At 38.9% G+C, this 23,843-nt stretch overlaps 1 protein-coding gene and 1 long non-coding RNA gene across 4 annotated transcripts in view; one reads left to right on the top strand and one right to left on the bottom strand.

Moving 5' to 3' along the window:
• Gstcd (glutathione S-transferase C-terminal domain containing) overlaps positions 1 to 23,759 on the top strand; it is a 75,013-nt gene extending 51,254 nt beyond the window's left edge. Inside the window, exons 6-12 of one of the 2 annotated variants that reach the window (XM_013350068.2) lie at positions 13,395 to 13,510; positions 13,655 to 13,699; positions 15,097 to 15,225; positions 16,858 to 16,991; positions 18,868 to 18,898; positions 19,830 to 19,899; positions 23,022 to 23,759. In XM_013350068.2, coding sequence (XP_013205522.1) covers positions 13,395 to 13,510; positions 13,655 to 13,699; positions 15,097 to 15,225; positions 16,858 to 16,991; positions 18,868 to 18,898; positions 19,830 to 19,899; positions 23,022 to 23,158 — 662 coding nt within the window. In that variant the 3' untranslated portion in view covers positions 23,159 to 23,759. Of the gene's footprint in view, positions 1 to 13,394; positions 13,511 to 13,654; positions 13,700 to 15,096; positions 15,226 to 16,857; positions 17,161 to 18,867; positions 18,899 to 19,829; positions 19,900 to 23,021 lie in introns of those variants that run through there. The other variant, XM_026784007.1, reaches the window with a different exon arrangement.
• LOC106144035 overlaps positions 1 to 23,843 on the bottom strand; it is a 56,102-nt gene that overhangs the window by 4,507 nt on the left and 27,752 nt on the right. The gene's annotated exons all lie outside the window — the stretch shown is intronic.

Raw genomic sequence — 23,843 nt, 5'->3', positions numbered from 1 at the left:
CATGCAATGTTTTCTTAGAAATTTCCCATTGCATTTGCTAGGGTTTGAGTATCTGTCAGCACTGAGTCCATTTATGCCATCAACAGCTCAATTCCTGCCTGTGTTCGTTCCTTCCTTTTCATCCACTCAGTTCTCCTTTCACAGTGTCTGCTACCTGTCAGCACTGGGCCCGCAGGAGCCTCCTTATTAGGCTTTAGTGTTGGAGTCAATAGATATACTGAAAATCTACTAGATACAAAGCAGTACACGTTCAGTATAGCGCTGGAGAAGATGTGATTGTCGGCAGTTTCACCAAGAGTCTTTTAAAATAAGACCAACTCAGAAAACTGCAGTAATAGCCTCCTGTTTGCCCATTCATAGAAAGAACTGTGCTACTCTGAGGACAGCAAGTAGGCTTTTGAGCCTCTTCTATATAGTGGAGGGTTCACATATATTTGTGTGGTTTTATAGAGCAAATTGTCAGTACTAAAGGAACAGTGGACAATGTACCTAACATATTACTCGGTGGGAGGATTCCAACACACAAGTGACATTCTTAGTATTATTTTTTCACTTGGACTTTTAAACAAATTCATTATTTCCACGCATTTTTCCTCTTCTCAAATCTATCAATTATAAAAGGAATTTATGTCTTAATTTTTGTTCACTCTAAAATAACTGATCTAACTAAACTAAAGTTTCCTCCATCTTTATCATTAAGTGGATTTTTGTTTAAGGAAATGAGTCCTTAGTAATAACTGTTTTACCTAGATTGTCCGTGCAATTTAGTTATATAACTGTTTTCCACTATCTCTCTTCAGACTTTCACTACTTCCTCTCCTCTCTTGATTTAAAGAAATTGAAACCTTTCTACATGCTTCTGTCAGAAACCAACATGCCTGCTTCAATCTCTACACACCCTTTCACAAATTACCTGAGTGAGGTCTTGCCCCAAGGGTACCCTTTCCTGTCTTTCCAGTAAAGAGCAAGAGCTCCTCTAGGAAAGAAATGAGTACATTACTTTTTTTCAAAGATGTATTTTTAATTTAGGTGTATGAATGTTTTGCCTGTGTGTGTGTGTGTGTGTGTGTGTGTGTGTGTGTGTGTGTGTGTGTGTGTGAGAGAGAGAGAGAGAGAGAGAGAGGGAGAGAGAGAGAGGAGAGAGGAGAGAGAGAACCATGTGCATCCCTGGTGCCTGAGGAGGCTGGGAGAGGTCATCACATACACCAAAGCTGGGGTTATAGATGATGTGATCCACTGTGTGGGTGCTGGGAACCAAACCTGAGTCCTCTGCAAGAGCTGCTGGTGCTCCGAACCACCGAGTCATTTCTCCATTCTCCAGGACAGCGCTTTTTAATTTCGCCTGCATGCAAAATTTTTTGCCAAAATCCCACATGAGTGGCCTCTAGTCTGGTTACTAATAGAATCCTTTTTCTTCTCTGAAGCCTCATGAGCTGGCACCTCTACTGTCTGCATTCCTCTCAGCACTGCTGTCTTCCAGCCTCCTAGTAGAAAAGCCTGTAAAACTCTGCTTTCTAGCACTCAGCATCGTGTCTGCTTCCCTTCTTGTCCCCTTGCATGCTTACAGAAATCTTTTTAAGATGTCTACCAAACATAACCCCAAATGAATCTAATTCAAAATAAAATCCAAACCTTTCTAGATTATGAAGCCTTAAATACTTCAGACCCCAGACACTTCGTTTTTTTTTTTAATTTTTATTGAGCTCTACATTTTTCTCTGCTCTCCTCCCTGCCTCTCCCCTCCCTTTCCACCCTCTCCCAAGGTTCCCATGCTCCCAATTTACTCAGGAGATCTTGTCTTTTTCTACTTCCCATGTAGATTAGATCTATGTATGTCTCTCTTAGGGTCCTCATTGTTGTCTAGGCTTTCTGGGATTACGATTTTTTGGCTGGTTTTCTTTGGTCTATGTTTTAAAACCACTTATGAGTGAGTACATGTGATAATTGTCTTTCTGTATCTGGGTTACCTCACTCCAAATAATGTTTTTCTAGCTCCATCCATTTGCCTGCAAATTTCAAGCTTTCATTATTATTTTTCTGCTGTGTAGTACTCCATTGTGTAAATGTACCACATTTTCCTTATCCATTCTTTGGTCGAGGGGCATTTAGGTTGTTTCCAGGTTCTGGCTATGACAAACAGAGCTACTATGAACATAGTTGAGCACATATTCTTGTGGCACGATTGAGCAGCCTTTGGATATATACCCAAAAGTGGTATTACTGGATCTTGAGGAAGGTTGTTTCCTAATTTTCTGAGAAATTGCCACACTAACATCCAACTGGGCTGTACCAGCTTGCTCTCCCAACAGCAATGCAGGAGGAAATACAGAGAATCATCAGGTCATATTTTGAAAACCTGTACTCCACAAAATTGGAAAACTTAAAGGTAATGGACAACTTTCTGGATAAATATCACTTACCAAAATTAAATCAAGACCAAATAAGCAAATTAAATAGACCTATAATTGCTGAAGAAACAGAAACAGTCATCAAAAGTCTCCCAACCAAAAAAATAAAAATTTTTTAAAAAAAACCCAGGATTAGATGGTTTCAGCTCAGAATTCTACAAGATTTTTAAAGAATAAATACCAATACTCCTCAAATTATTCCACACAATAGAAACAGAAGGAACGTTGTCAAACTCTTTTTATGAGGCTACAATGACCCTGATACCCAAACCACAGAAAGACGTTACTAAGAAAATTATAGACCAATCTCTCTCATGACCATTGATGCAAAAATATTAAATAAAATATTGGCAAACTGAATCCAAGAACACATCAGAACCATCATCCACCATGATCAAGTCAGCTTCATCACAGAGATGCGGGGAAGGTTCAACATATGAAAACATATCTGTCAACATAATCCACCATATAAACAAACTGAAAAATAAAAAACACACGATCATTTCATTAGATGCCAAAAAAGGCTTTCAACAAAATACAATATCCCATCATGATAAAGGGAACAGAGTAGGGATACAAGGAACATACATAACACTTCTTAAGTCTTTATTCCTGCCAGCCTTATCTTCATGAACTGTATTTCCCCTGGGTAGTTTATATGCTCTACTTCCTTCATTCAAATCCCAAATGTTATCCGACAGGCTCTTTCAGATCACCATAGCTACAGCACGTCTCCTTCTCCTTACTCTTTTTCCTTTAATTATTCTTCCTCATGTATATGTTTGGTATAGTTTATCTAGTGGACTGGATGTGTGATGTCAGAAGACAGCAGGAATTACACCAGCCTTTATAATGGTCCAAGCTTAGTGTCTGTTGAATTAGCAGTTTGAGTTCCTCTTAGTCTTCTCTTAATGCTTATCTTAGTGTTTTGTACTGTGAGGTGAACAGCGCGACCAAAACAACATGGGGGGGAAAGGGTTCATTTGGCTAACACTTCCAAATCACTGTTGATCTTTGAAGGAGGACAGGACAGGAACTCAAAAAAGGTAGAACCAGGAGGCAGGAGCTGATGCAGAGGCCATGGAAAGGGCTGCTTACTGACCTGCTGTCCATGGCTTGCTCAGCCTGCTTTCTTATAGAACCCAGAATGGGATGACTCCACTAACAATGGGCTGCCCCACACCCCCAACATATTAAGACAGTACCCTACAGGCTTGCCTATAGCCTGATCTTCTGAAGGCATTTTTTTTTCAATCAAAGTTTCTTCCTCTTTTAGCTTGTGTCAAGTTGACATAAAACAAGCCATCACAATGATGTAAAGAAATGAGGCTTTTCCTCTTGTAGTGACTTGAATGAAAATACCCTTCAGGCTCATAGAGTGGCATTAGAGGAAGTGTGTTACAGGGGGTGAGCATTGAGGTTTCAGAAGCTCAGGGCAGACCCAGTGTCACTCTCTCTTCATGCTGTCTACAGATCCAGAAATAGAACTATCAGCTACCTCTCCAGTACTTTGTCTGTTACGTGTGGCCATGTTCCCTGCATGGTGATAATGGACTAAACCTCTGAACTGAAAGCCAGCCCCAAGTAGATATTTTTCTTTGTTTTGTGGTCATGGTGAATAGAAACCCTAACTAAGCCATCCCTCTTCTAACAAGTCTCTTTTTATAATTCATGTTCTTTCCTCATGAAACATTCCCAGGAAAAATAGACTTCAGTGTGGTTTTCCTGATAATTTTGAAGTTAAATCATGAAAATACTAAAGAATTAGACTTAATCCAACTTATCTGGTGTTAGAAATACAGATTAAACCTAGTAACAATACATAGGGAAGGCAGTATAGAATATACAAAAGTAAAAGTTTTTAAAGAGTAAATGTACTATATAATGAACATTAATAGCACTGTGTATATTTGCTATTCAAAATATTTTACTGATAAGGATTTATGATTCATTATGTGGTAAATAAGAGCATAGGTCCTGAACTGTCAGGATCATAATCCTGGCCTCATTATAGTTAACTCTGAGTGATGCTAACGATTTTCCATTACACTCCTTCCTAGCACAGTAAAAGAGCAGAGCCAGCTTTGTGAGCTGTTATGGAAGGACAGTGAGGTAGACAGTACAACATGCTCAGCAGAGGATAACCATTCCTATTACCAACACCAACAAACAAGGACATCCGCTCTGTGGCTGTATGGTGCATCCACTAGTGGTGTCTGTAATATAGGTCATTATGATGACTTTTACAATACCCCATCTAGATCAGTGGTTCTCAACCTTCCCAACGCTGCAACCTTTTAATACTGTTCTTCATGTTGTAGTGACCCCCAGCCATAAAATTATTTTCATTGCTTCTAATTAACTGCTATTTTGCTACTGTTATGAATCTGAATTGTAATATAAATATTTTTGGAGATAAAGGGGTGGGGACCCACAGGCTGAGAACCACTGATCTAAAGTCTTATATCTATTTACACCTCCCCATGTATTTACTCATCTTTGTTATTCCCTGTTTCTGGCTTCTCAGTATTCAGAACTCAGTTTGGTTACTTGATCTTTAAAAACGTCTCCAACTACCTAATCTAAAATACTACGTCAATCAGTTTAATTGCTTTTTTCAAAAAAAAAAATCACTACACTCTGAGAAAGTTAGCACTCCCCATTTGGAATGACCAGAATACCATTTAATCTAATTATGTCTGATTACAAGGTAGAAGCTAAGAAAGAATTATTTTATTGGCCTTAAAAAGTTAATTAAAATACCTTTCTGTTGTTAACTTGATTTTCTAAAATGAAAAATGAGCAACTGTTTTCCAAAGTTAACTCTTTAGTTCCTAGATCTTTGATCTTGGAAAATATTGTAGTCCTTAAACAAAGGAAAATACCACAGGTGAACGATAATTATTTTGCATGATATAAGTAGATTCAAATAAAATGAAAATTCATGTGTTCAGTTAATGCTTCATAAATACTCTGCAATCAAAATGTTTTATTCATCTCAGATAAATAATGGCAGAAATAAGTTATAATTTTCCATTAGTCACGTTAAGCTCTTCTATAAACAAAGTGAAGCTTTGACTTGGCAGTAATGTGACTGTGCTGTGTTGAGCGTTTCTCCCTCCCACTCAGTATGCCTAAACATTCTTCTTAAAAGGCAGCCTACAGTTGCTCTGGAAGGTGAGGGTGTGTGCTGCTTTTAGTCTGCATCTGCAGTACTGGACCATTAAGGATCTTGATCTATCTTCATTTCTTTCTTCCAAAATAATCCGATTTTTGCCACAAATTGATTGCTCAACCTCCTGTGTTATTTTTTATAAAATCCAAAGGTTGCTAATGTCCCAAGGTGGAGAAATGGCTCTTTTTAAGGGGTGACCCTGCAAGGTCACGTTATTAAATGGAGTGATTTATGAGACCCCTAATGCCTTATTCCAGACTGACTTTTTCAACATAAACTGAGCCTTTATACTGCTAAGCCTGCTGGATGGCTTTTATGTTGAAGGAAAACTGAAATCAAATATATTTTATGACCGATTCTGAAGAATTAAATTTCTCCCTAATATGTAATTTCTAGAATTCCCTAATTTCCCTGAGAAACATGTCATTTTCTTGAGCTCTCCCACATAAGAAAAGGTAATGATGGCACCAAGATCTAACAGTCTGTCATCCATTTAAGAAATAACAGGTCATGTTGGGGATAAGATTGACACTGATGTTAGAGAGCTTCACTGAGTCCCACTTCCAGCCTCTGACTTTAAGAAAGTGTGAATTGTGCTGTAGAATGTGCATTGTCCTTTTTTGTAAAATAGTGGAAATGTCATCTACACAAACAACTGAGGGAGTTTTGAGGTGATGGTATATTAAATGTGCAAGTACTCCCTAGATTGCAGAGTCCTGGCAGCAGAAAGTGTTATCAATCATTTTAGAAGTTTAGGAGATGCGTGCATTTTTGTTTTTGTTATATCTTCTTTAAATATATGTTAGACAACATAGTTAACAAAATACATTTCATATGCTCTCCTAAGATATCCTATAATAAGTAAACAAGGTATAAGTTCATTAAGGCAGAAACCATGCATTATACATGTTTGTTTGTATCTCCAGCATTTTTGAAACGGTTTTGTGCAGGCTATGCTGGTTGCCTGACTGTGTGTTCAGCAGTCTTTATGAAAGTGTCTCACTCATTTAGAAAGTATAACGTGGCCTCTTTTGATATTATGAATTTCCATGGATTTCTCCTGTCTTTTGTGGTAATAACTGTCAAATGTTCTAACAGTGTATGCGGTACAGTTACACTCATGAAGATACCATGACTCTGTAATGATTTCATAGATTGGATCACAGGGTGTATGAACAGGCATAGAGGTATGAGACAATTATAGGTACCCACTACTGGAAGAATATGCTCACTGGGTCTGTGTGGCCAGGAGGATTAGTGATGCTAGCCTGAAAATGACTTCTTAACCAAAGAACCATTTAAAGTCTTAGCATCTCTGGCATGTTATCTCTGAAATGAAAGTGACTTCATACTGCTGCTTTCGTATTCTCTCACAAGTTTTCAGAAACTTTTCCTATCTAAGACACTTCCATAATTGGTTTATTTTGCTGTTTCAACAAACACAATCAGAACATTGATACCTAACTTGCTTCATGCATAGAACCTGTGAAATTTAGCACACTGAATTGAAATGCAGTTTAAACCACAATTGAAAAATCATTCATTTAAAAAAAATTATTATCAAATTGATGTGACTGGTGAAGTTTGATGGAGCTAGCACATGCAGATGCATCAGAAGTGTGGCTGGTTATTGAGGACCCCGTCAGTAAAGGCTTTGTTTCCCTTCCAAAAAGTAAGGAATCTTATTACTTGGTTTGTTTGTTTTTTTTCTTAAGACAGAGAGGAGCCTTGGAGGTATTTAAACAAAGGAGAGAGGTATCTGGGTAGCTTTGAAGAGACTTAAGTAAGCAAATCCAGGTGGCACTCACTCTGATTTACTACTCTGCACAGCCAGAATTTTACACCTGAGGGAGCAACTGGGAAAGAAGGAAAGGCTCCTAGGGAGTCCAGGAGATTCATGATATGCAGCTCCAAGGTTCAAAGTGACCCAATGGGTTCCCTAGATCGAATCTGTTTTCTTAATTATATCACTTAATGGCAATGAGCGTCATTTGAGGATGAATGCTCCAGAAAGTTTTATGAATAATCTCATACATTATCTGTAATAAAAATGATTCAGGCTATCATTATCAAAGAAAATCTTTAGTGCGTAATTCAGAGAATAATGGTACTCCCTATTCAAATAGAAATCGGCATTAAGAAGGTCTAAGCACATTATATATTAAAGTAAGGCCATGTTTTGTTTAGGATGCCAAGGTCAAAATCACCAGCAGAGTCCTTCCTCACCCGCCCCTGCTTACAATTTCAGATCTGCCTGATCTGCCCCCACCCCTCCACACATAGAGCCCTGGTTTTCTAGCACAAATGAGCTCACTGTGGTTTTCCACTAAACAAGCTCACTCAATTCATTCAGTCATAAATTTCTGTTCTAGGTCTCTATGAAGGCTTTTGAAGGATCAGGGATTGTTTCATCTTCAATATATACATTCTTGCTAGATACCCTAGTAGGACCTTAAGGGCAGACATTATGACTTACATATTTTGAGAAGATCTGGCCTCAGCATAAGAGCAAATACTGGGCGTGCAATAAGTTGTTGCTCCATGCAAGGTGATCATAGCTACCCTAGGAAGAAACCTGAGCTTCACTCGCTATTGCCCTATTCTGCATGATAAAAGACTTTCTTTTTTATTCTTAGCCTGAAGATACTTTATTTTTTCCTTTTTTACCATTTTTTAATATTTTTATTTAAAAAATTTACTTTTCACTTTACATACCAAACCTAGTTCTCCCTCCCTCCCCTTCTACTTTCCCCCACCCCCACTTCACAACCCCCATCCACTCCTCAGAGACGGTAAGGCCTCCCTTAAAGTCTGGCATACCAATTTGAAGCAAGGCGAAGCCCCCCTCCCCCATACCAAGGCTAAGGCTAAGCAATGTATCCCACCATAGGGAATGGGCTCCAAAAAGCCAGTTCATGCACTTGGGATAGGTCCTGGTGCCGCTGCCCAACAGATCAAGCCACATACTGTCACCCTCATTCAGAGGGTCCCATGCAGGTTCCTCAGCTGTCAGTCCATAGTCCGTGAGCTCCTACTAGCTCGGGTCAGCTGTCTGTGGTTTCCCCATCATGATCTTGACCTCCCTTATTCATATGATCCCTCCTCCCTCTCTTCAGCTGAACTCCAGGAGCTCAGCCCATGCTTGGCTGTGGGTGACTGCATCTGCTTCCACCAGTTACTGGATGTAGGTTCTACAATGACAATCAGGGTGGTCACTAGGTAAAGACTTTATTAACACTACCTATAACCAAAGGTGCTCTGTCCTTCAGTTGTTTGACTGGCTTTCTAGAAGGGTGGTAAGCACCCATGTGATCTCTGTTGAGTAAATTTTCTTTTTCTTTCTTGATTCTATAGTTTCTCAAGTAGAAGTGCTGTAGTTTTCAGTCTTTTTCTTCATATTAGTTATATTTTTTAATTCATACAATGTGACCATGCTGTAACTTAAAGAAATGCTTTGAGAACAACATAACAAAGGATCTCTATTGAAGAACTTTATATGTTTAGCCTGAAGGTTTTCTTAACATTCTTATATAAGCAAGTTATAACATGCAGGGTACATTGTTGCTTTGCACCAAGAAACAAAACATTGAGAACTGCCGGAACCCCAAAGAGTGTTCCAGGCCCAGTTAAGTCTTTTGTTTCTTTTCTTTCTTTGTTCTTCTCCTGGCCTAAAAACTTTGTCTTCCTCGCTTAGCAACAGGCAGAAAGCAGTCGCATGGTTTAGGTAATCAAATGCATCCTAATGTGAGTTAGACAAAGATTGCAGAAGAATCGTGACATCATATATATTCAAATGTTCTCTGCTTGGATTTCTTTTTCCACTGCACTTTCATTTTTAGTTAAGATAAAAGTAGATTGCAATTTTATATTGTAAATTGTTTTAGATACAAGAACACTGAATAAAAATACAAAGTAGGGTTTCATTTTTTAATTAGTACATACTCTAAAACACTATTTTTTTACCTTGTTGAATACACTTGAGATCCTGTTTATGTTTCCAGGAACTTCATAATATGTATAAATCTGGAATGGGAAGAGAGAATGTTCTATTGGAGGCAGTTTCTCAAGTATCTAGGCATCTGGCTGCTGTACTTTAGCTTAACTGTGGATATTGTGTGAATCTAGCAGTCCCTCCACGTAAACACAAATCTGAGAAGCTCTCTGTCTTCACCTTTTGTTTCAGCGTAGATGTATTTACCTGGAAAGACAGTCGTAGGAAGGCAAGTCTTTATCAGAGCTTGCTTTTGAAACAAACGTGAGGGAGCTAGACAGTTCTGAGTTTTTCATAGAAGCTCTTTTGCAGCTAGACACTCCATTTAATAATGTTCTTCTTTTCTACAAAATAATAGAATTCCTTTGTACTTTGTCTTATGTAACTCCACAGATAGGGGAAAGACACAAGTGTGTGCTTGCTCTTTGTCTCGTTGTGGCCACTTAGCAGCAGCATTTGGGACTCTAGCCCTTAGACAGACCCTCAAAGTACATATTCTTGTGTATTGTGTTCTGACTTTGCTATTCTCCTTTATTCTCATTTCAGTTGTGTGTGTGTGCGTGCGTGTATGTTTCATGGAGTGCACATGGAGAGATCAGAGAACAGCATGTAGAACTTAGTTGCCTCTTTTCACCATGTGGGTCACAAGATAAACTCAGGCTTGGAGGCAAGCATCTTTACCCACCAAGCCATCTTACCTACCTTAATCTCCCATATTTTTTGTTGTTGTTGTTTTGTTTTTTGAGACAGGATTTTGCTGTAGCTTTGGAGCCTGTTCTGGAACTAGCTCTTGTAGTCCAGGCTGTCCTCGAGCTCACAGAGATCCGCCTGCCTCTGCCTCCCGAGTGCTGGGATTAAAGGTGTGCGTCACCACCGTCTGGCCATCTCCCATATACTTAGTCTGTTGTTCCAAATTAAGCCTTCATGCCACAGAAAGCATAAGACAAACTGGGATGGTGAGATGGAGCAAGCAGGAGTGCGCTGCCTCACATGTTGTGAGCTGTTAATGGGGAGAAGCTATGTGGTGGACGGTGTAGAGTCTGCCATGGTGTTGATGCTCTTTGTAGCAGGTGTAACTAGTGGGCAGTCATAAGTCATTGGGGTTATTGCTCCAGACGGTATGTGGTAGTCTCCTGGTAAGTTCTAAAACAGAAAAGCTGTTATAAAAGTCTGGGCCTGGGCCAGCAAATGGTTCATCCAGGAAAGCTGCTTGTTGCCAAGCCTGATGACCTGAGTTCTAGCCCTAACACCCACATGGTAAATAAAGTGAGAGAACTGACTCCCGAGCAAGTTGTCTTCTGACCTCTACACACATTCCATAGCGCAAGCATGCAGACACATACGGTAAACCAATCAATGAATGAATCAGTTTTGTTGCTGTAGAAGCCCACCCAATCCTAATGTCTGGAGCATCATGCCTCACCACGTAAATCTGTAGTGTACTGTGGACCGTAAAAACTGCTAGTGTTGTCGAGGTTCGACCTTGAGCCTCTCGTTTTCTTCATAAGTAACCTGCCTGTCTTAGGTATTTTGTTGCAATAATGAAACTAATGCAAAAGTGTTCACTGATAAATTATTTCAGTTGTGCTTTGTGCTTGCAAGTTGTCCTGATAAAAGCTCTGGTGGTTTTCATGAAAAGGAAAACTACAGGGACTCATTTATTCTGTGTGGAAATGGTTATAATTACATTATTGGAGGGAATGAGTATTCTTTTAGAATACAAAGCCACATTAAACTCTCTTTACAAATGAGATAACTAGGCTGATTTTCAAACTCTTAATGTTTGAAACTCAGGTTAGGCATGATAAATGATTGAGAATGTGTAAAAATTCAGCCATGTAATAGCAATTATATTATTGAATGCTGAATTGAACACAGGTTATTGAAACCATGGTTTATACATAAACAGTGTAATACTGTGTGCCATTAAAGTATATGCTTAGAGACAAATGCACTGACATAAAAAGATGTCTGTAATATAACATTTTGAATATGGATAGAAAGTTAAGGATTAGAGATATAGTATATGCATGTCAATGTTACTTTTGAAATTGGATATTATAATTTTCTTTTTTCTAATAAAATATTCCTAGTTTTTAAATTTAGTATTACAAGGAGGAAGGAAAATGGGAAAAAGAAAAAAGAGAAAAATATTTTTAATCTTAAATTGGAGCAAGAAAGTCTTTCTTTGCATATTTTTTATCAAACTGAAGGAATGTGTTTTATACCTAAGACAGACAATGATGTCATTCATCTTTCTAAGGATGTTTCGGGAATGCTACAAGTGGGCTTTTGAAAGGCAAGTTACAATGATCTCATGCTGCTGCCCAGAGCATTTCAGACTTGGAAATGCCCATCTTTAGTCCCTAATTGCATTCAATTTCTATGTCTGACTCATGAGGAAAGGAAGCTTTGATGTGGGAAAAAGAAAGTCATTTTCCCTCCGAATACAGCAACCCTGATACCGTTCTGACCGCGTGACACCTGTGCTCCCTGGTTTCGCAGGGTCCCACGGAAAGAAATGGAGTTAGAGGATATACAGAAATACCTAAACTGTTCTTATAACTCTGTAAGGAAATGGAAGCAGTGCTGAAGTTGGCAATCTTTTACAGTTTATCTCTGGGAGCAATGGAGGACTAGAATATTTTTTTTCCTCATGTATTCAGATTTATTTAACCTTTATGGTTCTGGATTTTATTTTTCAGATATTACTTGTGCTCTTTAGGGAAAACTGTCTTCATTGAAAGAAAAGTTGCATAGTGAATGTGTTAGTTACTTTCCTGTTGCAATGATAAAATTCCAGGACTAAAAGCAAGTTATAGAAGAAACAGTTTATTTTTGCTTTTGGCTCTAGAGGGCAAGGCCCTCATGGTTGGGAAAGCAGGCAGCAGGAACAGGAAACAGATTGCTCACATTTTCATCAGCATATATGAAGCAGAGATGATGGCAGACGTGGAGTAAAGCTGTAAACCCTAAAAAGTCTCCCCTACCTCCCAGTGATGTACTTTAGCAAGCTCTCCGAACCCCAGAAGTTCTATAACTTCTCCAAACAGCTCCACCAACTGGGGTCAGACATTCAAGTACATATTAATTAAAATAATATAATCAAAATGTAGTTGTTTGCTTTATTCTTTGGGCTCATTACTCTTTGGGGGTCCTACCACCCAGCTCCCAAATAAATACACACAGAGACTTATTATTACTTATAAATGCCCAACCTTAGCTTGGCTTATTGCTAGCCAGCTTTTCTTAAATTTAATTATTCCGTCTACCTTTTGCCTCTGGGCTTACTTCTGTATATCTTACTTTAACTCTTACTCCGCAGCTGGCTGTAGACTGGGTAGCTAGCCCCTGGAGTCGTCCTCCTCCTCTCATTCCTTTATTCCTTTCTCTTTTTCTCTTTCTATTTATCCTCTCTGCCTGCCAGCCCCACCTGTCCTTTCTCCTGCCTTTGCTACTGGCCATTCAGTTCTTTATAGACCAATCAGGTGTTCTGGATAGGCAAAGTAACACAGCTTCACAGAGTTAAACAAATGCAACTTAAGAGAATGCAACACATCTTTGCATCATTAAATAAATGTTCCACAGCCTAAATAGATATGGCACATTATAAATATTCTACAACATCGAAATTAGAGCTAGTCTCTGGGTTCTGCTTTTCTACTCACAGTAATTACATGGAATCTGTACTTCATTTTTTGATGGGTGTATATGTATATATGTGGACATATGCACATTGAACACCCTTCTCTATATTAATCTCTATTCTGACTAATTGGTCCCTCATAATGCTGTTTTCTTCATCTCTTATCTCCCACAGGCAAAATGTCCACTGACCGAGCTTTAAGGAAGCAGCAGCAGTTAAACAACCTTGTTTACATGGTGCTAAATCAAGCCAAACCTGGTGACAGAATTGTGGATTTCTGCAGTGGCGGGGTATCATGTCTCCTTTAGCCTTTCCAAGATCATGAGACCTTGCTACATTGCATTCAAGCTCATGATTTTATCTGGCAAGATCATTGTCTAACAATGAACAAAAGCCATGGGAACCAAAGATATTTCTCTTGTTTTACTTCGCAGGGCCATGTTGGGATTGTTCTCGCACATATGCTGCCATCCTGCCAGGTGAGGGTGGAGAAGAGACCGAGTGGAGCAGTTCAGCTACTTACAGTTCAGACCGTGCCCGGCCTGAGCTCCGCTCTTTGCACTGCTAGTTATCTGCCATCAAAAGGTGGCACATGCTTTGCTTGGAAGTAAACTCCTAAGATCAGAATCTTAATGGGAACAAAAGGAAAATATGACCACAGTAGAGTTAGCAATATTTTAAAGTATGTGTGTTTAGTAAAACAGATACTTTTCCATTATTGAATAAAACAAATACAATAAAACTAACTTAATTTTCAACACAAATCTGGTAAAAGAAAATGTCATTTTTAAAAACAGATAGTCAGCTGGAGCACAGTGTGCACTCTGCACTCACTGTGACTACGATGAGAAGAAAATTTAGAGCTGGTAGAAAAATGACTGGCGTGGTGTCTGTTGTTTTCTTAGAGCAATGGTTCTCAACCTGTGGGTCACAACCCCTTTGACAGTCCTCTGTCTCCAAAAGTATTCCTGTTATAACAATAGCAAAATTATAGTTATGAAGTAGCAACAAAATAATATTATGGTTGGGGGTCACACAACATGAGGAATTGTATTAAAGGGCTGCAGAATTAGGAAGGTTGAGAACCACTGCCTCAGAGAATAAAGAGAAAAATAAATAAAAGTTTGAGGAGAAGAGGCAGTCCCTGTTGTAGTAGTGAGGAAAAGCTCCCAGAGCAGGGTCCTGAGATGCAGGATGGAGGTGGGGCATCTTTCCCCTTCCTAATAATTCTCCTGGAAACCAGAAGGTTTTTAATATCAACTGTACAGCAAGTATTTTATGTAAAGTGATATAGTGTTTTTCTATAAAGCATGCATAAGAAAAATATAATAATAACAATATTTTAATTTTACCTCTGATTACCAGTGGAGGCTCCTTCTACCTTCGGCCTCACTGTACCAATCCAAGCTATTGACTGCAATTTTTGGAACCTTGCTTTATCCTAAGTACAGGATACGGCCTCCCGTTATTTCTTCTACCTTGTCTCCAGCCTTTCCACCCTTCCCCCTCTCCCACTCTCTTTGTTACCATACACTGTGCCAAACTGCTTTCTTGGCTCTTCAAATACTGACATAGCATACTCCCCAGGCCACGCTGTTCTTCAGCTAGTTTCTGTTCATCTCAGTCCTCCATTAACATCTGCCTTAGTCATCATCTGAGCTCCCATTACACTTCAGTCTTCAACTGAATACGGAAAGCACTGCTATTTCTTTCACTTTTATCATTACATTGTTCATTTCTGTGTCGGGTGTGTCATACAGGATAGAGGATAGTAAATACATTCTGCATTATCAGTAAGATGTGAAATATAGTGATAATGCTCGGCACTAATGTCTGAACTGTGTTACTGAGTATACTTTTTCTGCATAAAATCTAGGTCATATTAATAGAAAACAAGGAATTATCATTGATCCGTGCTAAGAAGAGAAGTGACGAACTAGGCTTAAGCAATATATGGTTCATTCAAGCAAATATGGAGTATTTTACAGGAATGTTTAACATCGGGGTAAGTAGTCCATAATTTCAATTTCTCTTATGAGCTAAATAATAATTTTGTTCTTTAGACTAACTAAAGAAAATAATTTTGTATTCTTTCCTAAGCAAACACATGTATAGCTTTTTATAATCTACCTATAGAGTAACAAGACTCCACTCACAGCCCTTTCCCATTATATTAGTCGTTAAAATCAAAACCAATATCAATAAAATGGTAGCTTATAATAAAATGCTTGTTTTGAAGGGAAAATACAAATAATTCACGACTAACAATGCGTCTGTTTATTTATTCATTCAGTTTTTGACTTTATGGTTGTGCAAAGGTAATAGACATTCAGTGAGCATCAAGTCTGAAACTTGATCCTGGGCTAACAATCCAGGACCTGCTCCTTGGAGAAGACAGATTCTCCCTCCCTGAGCAGCCATGATTCCCTGTAGCTCTTCATCTAGTAGGGACATGTGAGGTTCTCCCCATCCATGTCTGTGCTCATTCAATAGATCTTGCTTAGGAGACCACGGAGTTAAGATTTCATGGGTGCAACATGGGTATCATTAGAGCACACTACCTCACAGCAGCCTGCCTACTCCTATGGCTCTTAAAGTATTTCCACCCGTCTTCCGCAGTGTTCCCAGAGCCTCAGATAGTGTCGTAGATACATCAGTTGGGTTAGGACACTCAGTTGTTCTTGACTATTTGACTAAAGGTTACTGCCTGTAACTCCAAGATCTGACACCCTCACACACACATACATGCAAGCAAAATACCAATGCACATAAAATAAAAATAAATTAAAAAACAAAAAAAAATTTAAAAGTATCTAGACTGCAGAAGCATGATTAGATTCTGCCTCAGTTTTGAGTTAGACTACATCATAGGTGCTAGTGGTATTAGTGGTATGTCTGATTGTCTCTGCATTAGCAGCATTTGTAATCACTGACCCTCCCTACCTTGTGTAATTAAAACCTACAGAATATCATTAATCTAGTTTATCATTCTGTCTTTAATTACATTCCATTATCAACAAATGGCTACCTAGAAACATGGTGTGCTACCAAAAAAACAAAAACAACAACAAAAAAACAAACAAACAAACAGTTTTTTCCCAGTATTTTCTATTTATCTTTTTTTCATTTCGGATTTTTGAGGTATCATTATTGGCTCATAAATTTGATATTTGAAATACTTTGTCCATTGCTTTTTTTTTTTTTTTTTTTTTGGATTTTTCGAGACAGGGTTTCTTGGTAGTTTTTGGTTCCTGTCCTGGAACTAGCTCTTGTAGACCAGGCTGGCCTCAAACTCACAGAGATCCGCCTGCCTCTGCCTCCAGAGTGCTGGGATTAAAGGCGTGCGCCACCACCGCCCGGCCATTGCTTTTTTTTTTTTTAAATCTATGCTCCCCGTTATTTTTTCATGAATGCTTTTTCATGTTGCCCAGTAATACCCTTTGGTTTGCCATTGAATCCTTTGACAAACCTTTAGTAGTATTTAGGTGCATGTAGCTTTCTGCTCTAAGATGTTCCGGCTCATCTTGGTTATCTCTTGCTCCGTGTGTCTGTTTCTCCTGAGTTGAGCTCAGATCCCTTTTAAGTACTCAGAATTCAGCTCAGAAGCCGAGTGCTAACGTCTGGTTCTGCTCTCTAGGTGGCGCTGCATGCTTGTGGAGTGGCGACAGACATGGTAATTGAGCACTGTATCCAGACACGCGCTTCTTTCATCACCTGCCCTTGCTGTTATGGCTTCATTCAGAACACGTCCAAGTTTAATTTCCCAAAAAGGTGAAGTTTAACCTTTTACCTAAGACACCGATGTGGGAGTGAGTTGTTTAGTAAAGATGCAGCAAAATCGGGTAGTGGTGATCACGCCTTTAATTCCAGCACTCAGGAGGCAGAAGCAGGACGATCTCTATGAGTTTGAGGTCAGCCTGGACTATAAAGCGAGTTCCAGGACAACCAAGGCTACACAGAGAAACCCTGTTTTGAAAAGACAAAATAAAATAAAAATAAATAAGGTTGCAGTGAGATTTGAATTTGAGATTGTTTACCTTTTCCATAGTGTGGCAGGTGTTGTTTGTGATCAGGATTAGGATGAGTGGCTCTCCTCTGTCTGTCCCTGCCTTTTTTTCCAGATCAAGTTAGAAGCAAGTCTGTTTAGGAGCCAGTCCAGTAGAAGTCTGCTGGCTTCCGCACTTCCCTGTGTTCTTCTAAGTGAAATCAGAATCACCCTTTGTAAGAGACAGTGGAGTGTAATAGCCAAGTGTTTAGAGTCTAGAAACATACTGACCTGGTACAGTATGCTTATCACTCTATAAGGTATTTAACTTCAGAGAAGTTACTTTGCTATTTTCCTGTGTTTTCTCATAGACAAAGTGAGGTTGTAATAGGACCTACTGCAAGGGCTTTGGTGAGCCCTTAATAACAGTACTTAGAAGTGGCCAAGAGGCCAAGTGCATGCCTATAATCCTGACACTTTGGAGACTGAAGTAGGAGGATTGCCTCAGGTTCAAAACCAGCCTAGGCACAGATTAAGACTCTGTCTCTATAAATCAAACAATGGAAAGAATAGGAGGGCATAGGGTAAGTCCTCCATAAATGTGAACTGGTGCTGATACTTACATAACATCCATAGTGCCTCCAGGATGGCTCAGAGGATGAAAGCACCTGCCAACCAAATCAGACAACCTGAGCTTGATCCCCCCCCAGACCCTCTGACCTCCACACATGCCATGCCATTCGTACCCACCCACCTACACACACACGTGCACAAAAAGTAAATAAACAAAAATATAGGGTTTTATTTCAAAGTAATAATAAATAGTATTCATGGGTGTTAATTAGACTTAATAGCCATCTTTATGATTCTTCTTATCCCACATAGAAGAGGCGGAAATTTTAATTCTCACCACTTATATTGGAAGACAACTGTGTGTGGCATTTTACTCTCTGGTTCATAGTTATTGATACTCAGAAGCTAAATATATCAGTGTGGTAACTTCTGCCCTATGTCCAAAAAAAAAAAAAAAAAAAAAAACGCAAAAACTTCTCAGGACACAAAATCAGCCACACACTGCTTATAAAAACCTCAGAAATTTTTCATTAGAATTTACTTAGACTTTAACAGTATGAAACAAATCTTTTTTTTTCTTATTTTGCTCTTGCCACAATTCACAAATAAACTAAAGGAAGCACTGAATGATAGACAGAGGATATTTATTTATGTAATTTATTTACATGCCTATAATTTGAGGCCTATTGAACAGTTAAAACCTGATCAAATGTGTGATTTTTACAGTGCATGTAAGAAATAAGTAAATCTAAGAGGTATGTAAGAATATTAATCTGACCTGGTCAGATTTATATCCTAGTTTTACTGATTTAAAAATCTCAATTTCGTGTCACCCTTTTTACAGCCTTTTGGATTTACTGTCATTTTGCTCTGTGTCCTTGGAGCTATTTAGAACATTCATTTCTTTGTGGATGAGAGCTAATCCACCAAAGGTAGAGGTATAAACTTACAGTCTGTTGTTTCTAAATTATGTAAAAGCACAAATTATTTTTAATTGATGCTAATGAAGTTAATATATTACAGGCCTAATCTTAATGAGTTATTTGACCTTTAAAGTGGTAACTAACTCCTTTTTGTTTCCTATTCCAGTGAAAAATTCAAGAAAACTTTATCATACAAGGTAACCTCATTAAAAACATCTAGATATCCTGTGAATATACTTTGTTTGTACAATTAGGGTTTTGTTATTTTATCTGAGACAGTCTCTCACCCTGTGTCCTGGAACTCATTATTTGCCCAACCTGGCCTTAAATTCATGGCTGCCTCTTGCCTCCGTCTCCTGAGTGCTGGGATTATATACATGAACCAGTGTATACAACTTTTCATCCTTCATATTTTTCCATCCCAAATTTTGGCTTATATAATCAGATATATTGAATTACTTTAAACTATCTAGTATGGCTTGGGGAACAGAAAAAAGGTAGAGCTCAATAAAAATCAATTAAAAAAGGTTTCAGATCCATATTAATTCTCTGAGTAGAGAATTACTTTTGGAAAGAATCTGAGATTCCCCTGCCCTTACATACAAGTTAACAAGTTAGCTGGCGTGGTAAATGCTGACAGAGTTAAGAGATTCCTGTCAGGGACAAAAGGCAGCTGTTGCTTGTAACAGTAGCAGCAGCCAGAGTCCCATCATCCTCATGCTGACTTCCCAGGAAGTGGACCACTCTTGCTTTTAGAGGGAAACTATTTTCAAGGCTGTTCCCTCTAATGGCATGCTGGAAAGATAATCCGGAATGGAGGGAAACTTTTCTATAAAATGTCAGATATTGTTGGCTCTGCTGGCCACATCCAGATCCCACATATTCCCCATTGCCCCTGCCATTTATATTATTTTTTTGTTCTTAGGTTCTTGCTTACAGAAACCCAAGAAATGTGTGGAGACGTCTCCCAAAAGTCGTGATTGTTTTGAGTCACTAATCTGAGTAGAGCAGTTTCCATCTTTCTGAATATCACCATTAATGACTGTTCAGTAGCATGACATATATAATCTAAGAAGTAATATTTGACCAAACTGGAATAAACCTACATTCTTTTCATGCTCCTTTTAGGAACACATGATTCTGTGCAGATTTGCAGATCAGACAGCTGTCCAGCTTCCACCCCAGAGAAGACTCATAGGTATGTGTTCTCACCAAACAGCTGCTGGGGGAGTGTGCCCAGCATGCCTGGTCTATTTGGGGAAAACACTGTCCACTTGTCATTCAGAAAGCTTGTTCTTCCAGGAACTATTATGCGCACTAACAGGACTTGATAACAGCGTGACACATCTTGGCTGGTATCCATCTTTTACCCCATTTCTGTGATGTACACTGAATAGATTTCACAGGAAATCTTTCTTACTGTTATGAACTTCAGAATCTACCCAAAGTCACAAAGAAAATGATGAAACTGTAAATGTCCACTCCATATGCCAAAGCTGATTCAGTAAGAATGTATAAAGAAAGAAACTGTCTTTCTTAAAGAAAAGTTTTCTTACACATATATATTCAGCACTTGCAGCATTGAACATTACTCAGGTTAAAGGATCACAGAACCATTCCAAGTAATAGTGTTTAGAAGAATTATAGCAACTGTTATCACACACTAATCACTGGAAATAAGTGAGAGAGACACAATGATTTACATTTTACTGAAGACAGGAATAAGACTCTTCATCTGACAGATGCTAGAATCGCACCACGATCTCAGATTGTCTTCTAGACACAGAGCTCTTGTTCACCTCTGCAATACTGCTTCCTTAAAACAGGAATTAAGATAGAGTGCTGGGGATCAAATCACATCTTAATTTTTTTTTTCTTAGAAATCCCACATTGGCCACTATCCTACGCTCTAAAATTCCAACATAACCTACATTTCCCATGTGTACATGAATAGATTGTTGTTTCTTTGAGCCCAACTGAAGTAGTTAGTTTATACTCAGGAAGATATTATATGGTAAATAATTACTTTTAAATTCTAAAGTCGGTGCTCACACTAGGAAAGGCACCGAGACCTGCAGCTAAGGGACCTCCCTTCCTGTTCTCACTGTGCCCAGAACTTCCATCTCTTGCCGAAAGCCTTTCATTTTCTTCCCTCTTTTCCTGTTCTTCCTTCTGATTTCCCATTTCTGATTTTTAAATTGGTATAATGTATACTTGTTATAACTACACCAGATGTGTTTCTTAGTTTTGCAGTCTTAGTCTTTACAATTAATGGAAATTGATTTAGTCCACAGTTCTAGCGATCAGGGGGTTAAATCTGATGGATGTCTTCTTGCAGAATCATAACATTTGTAGAAGGTATCAAATGCCAAAGGAAAAAAACAGACCAGCAATGAGTGAGTGAGCACAGGGAGAGCACCAGCAATGAAGGGAAGGCTTCCCTGAGACAGGCCACACTCGTCCCTTTGGAAGGGACTCACACAATAACGAGCCCACCCTGCAGTAACAGCCTACATCCGCTCGTACGAATGGCCGGTTGTGGCTCCATGGGACTCACATCCTAGCACAGTTGCAGTGAGGATTAAGTTTCCAGAGTGTGCTTTTGGGGAAACACATTCAAACCATAGAGATCAATATGCCCTGATTGGTGTAGTGGACAGATGTGGCCATGGTCAATGTGAGTTTTAAGTGTCAAGCAAGAGCAATGCTAGGATTGGGGCAGAAGCATATCTGGCAAGATTACTGAAGGAAAGGGGCAGGTAGGGGTTCAGACCAAGTCAGTCTGTCACAGATCTTGCCACTTCCACTTAATGAACATTTTTGGAAACTTGCCAACCGCCAAAAGATAGGTTGCCAACAACTGAATTTCAGTTGTATTGACACTTAACATGGGAAAATATGAGATTCTTCTACAAGATGAAAAAGGGAAAATTAACTGTACTGGGATTGAAGCCAAGAGTCAGTGAGCTGCCTTGTAAAGCCAGGGTGGGTCCTGAAGGAATGCAGAGCATCCCGTTCTGATGGGGGATGTTTCATTTTAACTGAGAAGTCGATGAGGAAACATTCGCACACATCTTTAAGGAAGAAAGTATTGTAAGAGAAGAAAGAACCCAGCCATCTAGCTGTTGGGAAGGAGGAATGGAACTCTAGATCCCTCTTTGTATGGGTTCTCGCCCACTTAATCTTCACACTCTGACTCCTTTTAAGGACGTGTGTGGTACCAGCCTCATGACTCTGAGACTCTCGTTCATCCTTCCTTGCTGATTTCATCTTTTGTTTTGTCTGTGAAAGTATCACTTTTTCCACGAGCGGTTTTCTGTTTCAGTGATGTGTGCTCACTGCTGATGTGCCATCAGTGACTCCAGCTAAGCTACCGTATCGTGAAAGCATGTCTGAGCACTACTGTAATTACTGGAAGAGATGGAAGGACTGAGACTCCGCAGTCAGTAACCTCTTTCAGGAAAATGAGAACTTTGGATGCTGAATGTAGAACAGTTCGGATTAGAAAAGCAAGTAGTGGCTTTAGTACAGAAAGCCTCAAGTCATTTTTTTCCTAATCTATTTTTGGAATTTAAAATGTACTCCAAAGGAAAACAGATAAGCTGCTTGCTTGCCAGTGAGGTTTCCTCTTTTGTTTCTCAAACATTGCAAAGGAAATAGAAAACCAGTACCTTAATGAGGTGAGGTCTGAAAATGAGGGTAATTACACTCAGCACTGATTTCTGCCTGAAATAACTAGCACACGGTTAAGAATTTTCTCAGACACTTCGCACTTCTTATTTCGTCATAGCCCCATAAAACTCCCGGTAGAAACATGACGTGTTTCAGATAGGCCATATTAATTATATATTATATATAATTATATACAATTTATATGCATTCTGCATTTTGATCCTATAAAATAGATTTTGACCAAAGTATAAAGTAGAATGAATAGTTGCAATTTGAGATATACTTATCAATACATTTTTAAAAGTTAGCCTTCTGGCCAGCAGTCATGGCGCATACTTTAATCCCAGCACTTGGGAGATAGAGGCAGGTGAATCTCTGAGTTCAAGATCTCTGAGTTCTACAGAGCAAGTACTGAGACAGTCAGAACTGTTACACATAGAAACCCTATCTTGAAAAAACAAAATAATAATAATAATAGAAAAAAAGGAAATTATTCATCAAGCTTGATCTGTGAAGTATGTCTTCACACTAGTCAGAAACTAAGTCTAAAGTAAATTGTACTTAGGGAACACAGCCTTTTCCATAGTACTGATGGATGTCGTCACTAAAGTAAAGTGTCTCAAGATGCACTTTTTTTTTTTGTTTCAGGGAAGCAGTGCATGTGCCTGGTGGATATGGACCGTGCAACCGCAGCAGAAGAACACAGCTACTCCGTTCAAGTGATATCTATGGAGCCAGAGAGCTGCTCTCCCAAAAATAACATGATCGTGGGTGTCCCCATTTAGAATGAGGCACTCACTCTTGATGTTTTGCCGCTGGCTTCCTAATGAAAGCCCAGGGCATGCAGGGAGTTCTTGGTGTCTTACCTGAAGCAGCATTGACCATCTTGAGCCTGTCCAAACTTGCAGGGAATCTTGGAAGAAGGACACTTACTGTGTGTGCAGGAGGGTGACGGGCTGCCTGGAGGGAAAGCCCTGAAGCCTCAGCTGCCAAAAGAATCACTCTCACTGGCCAACTTTCCGTCAGCAGAACCATTTCCTTACACGTTTATTTGATTGTGTCAGTGGGATATTCAAACTAAGTTATGTCCTTGAAGCCTTCATTTTATAATCTTCAGATATTCACACATGGCAATCAAAACTAAACTGAAAGGTGGTTGTGGTTTTTATAGTTTTAAAAAACAGTGTAACCTTTTTATAGTTTTTTAAAATCTAGAATGGTTAATATGGTGTGGTGTGACATCTTTAATCTGAGGTTGGTTGAATTTGTATATCATGGAGTATACTTTTAAATGTATGTCCCATAAATTATCAAATGAGATTATTATTGGTTCAGACACTTCATGTGAAAATTATAAGTCAGTTGTACTAAACTATATATTATAATGAGTAAAATTTAGATTTTTTTGGTTTGGTTTGGGGTTTTTTTTGTTGTTGTTGTTGTTTTCCTTTTGTTTTGTTTTTTTGGTTT

The sequence above is a fragment of the Microtus ochrogaster genome, chromosome 21, assembly GCF_000317375.1.
Source record: "Microtus ochrogaster isolate Prairie Vole_2 chromosome 21, MicOch1.0, whole genome shotgun sequence".
Taxonomy (NCBI): Eukaryota; Metazoa; Chordata; class Mammalia; order Rodentia; family Cricetidae; genus Microtus; species Microtus ochrogaster.
This window is presented reverse-complemented; position numbering and strand designations above follow the sequence as displayed.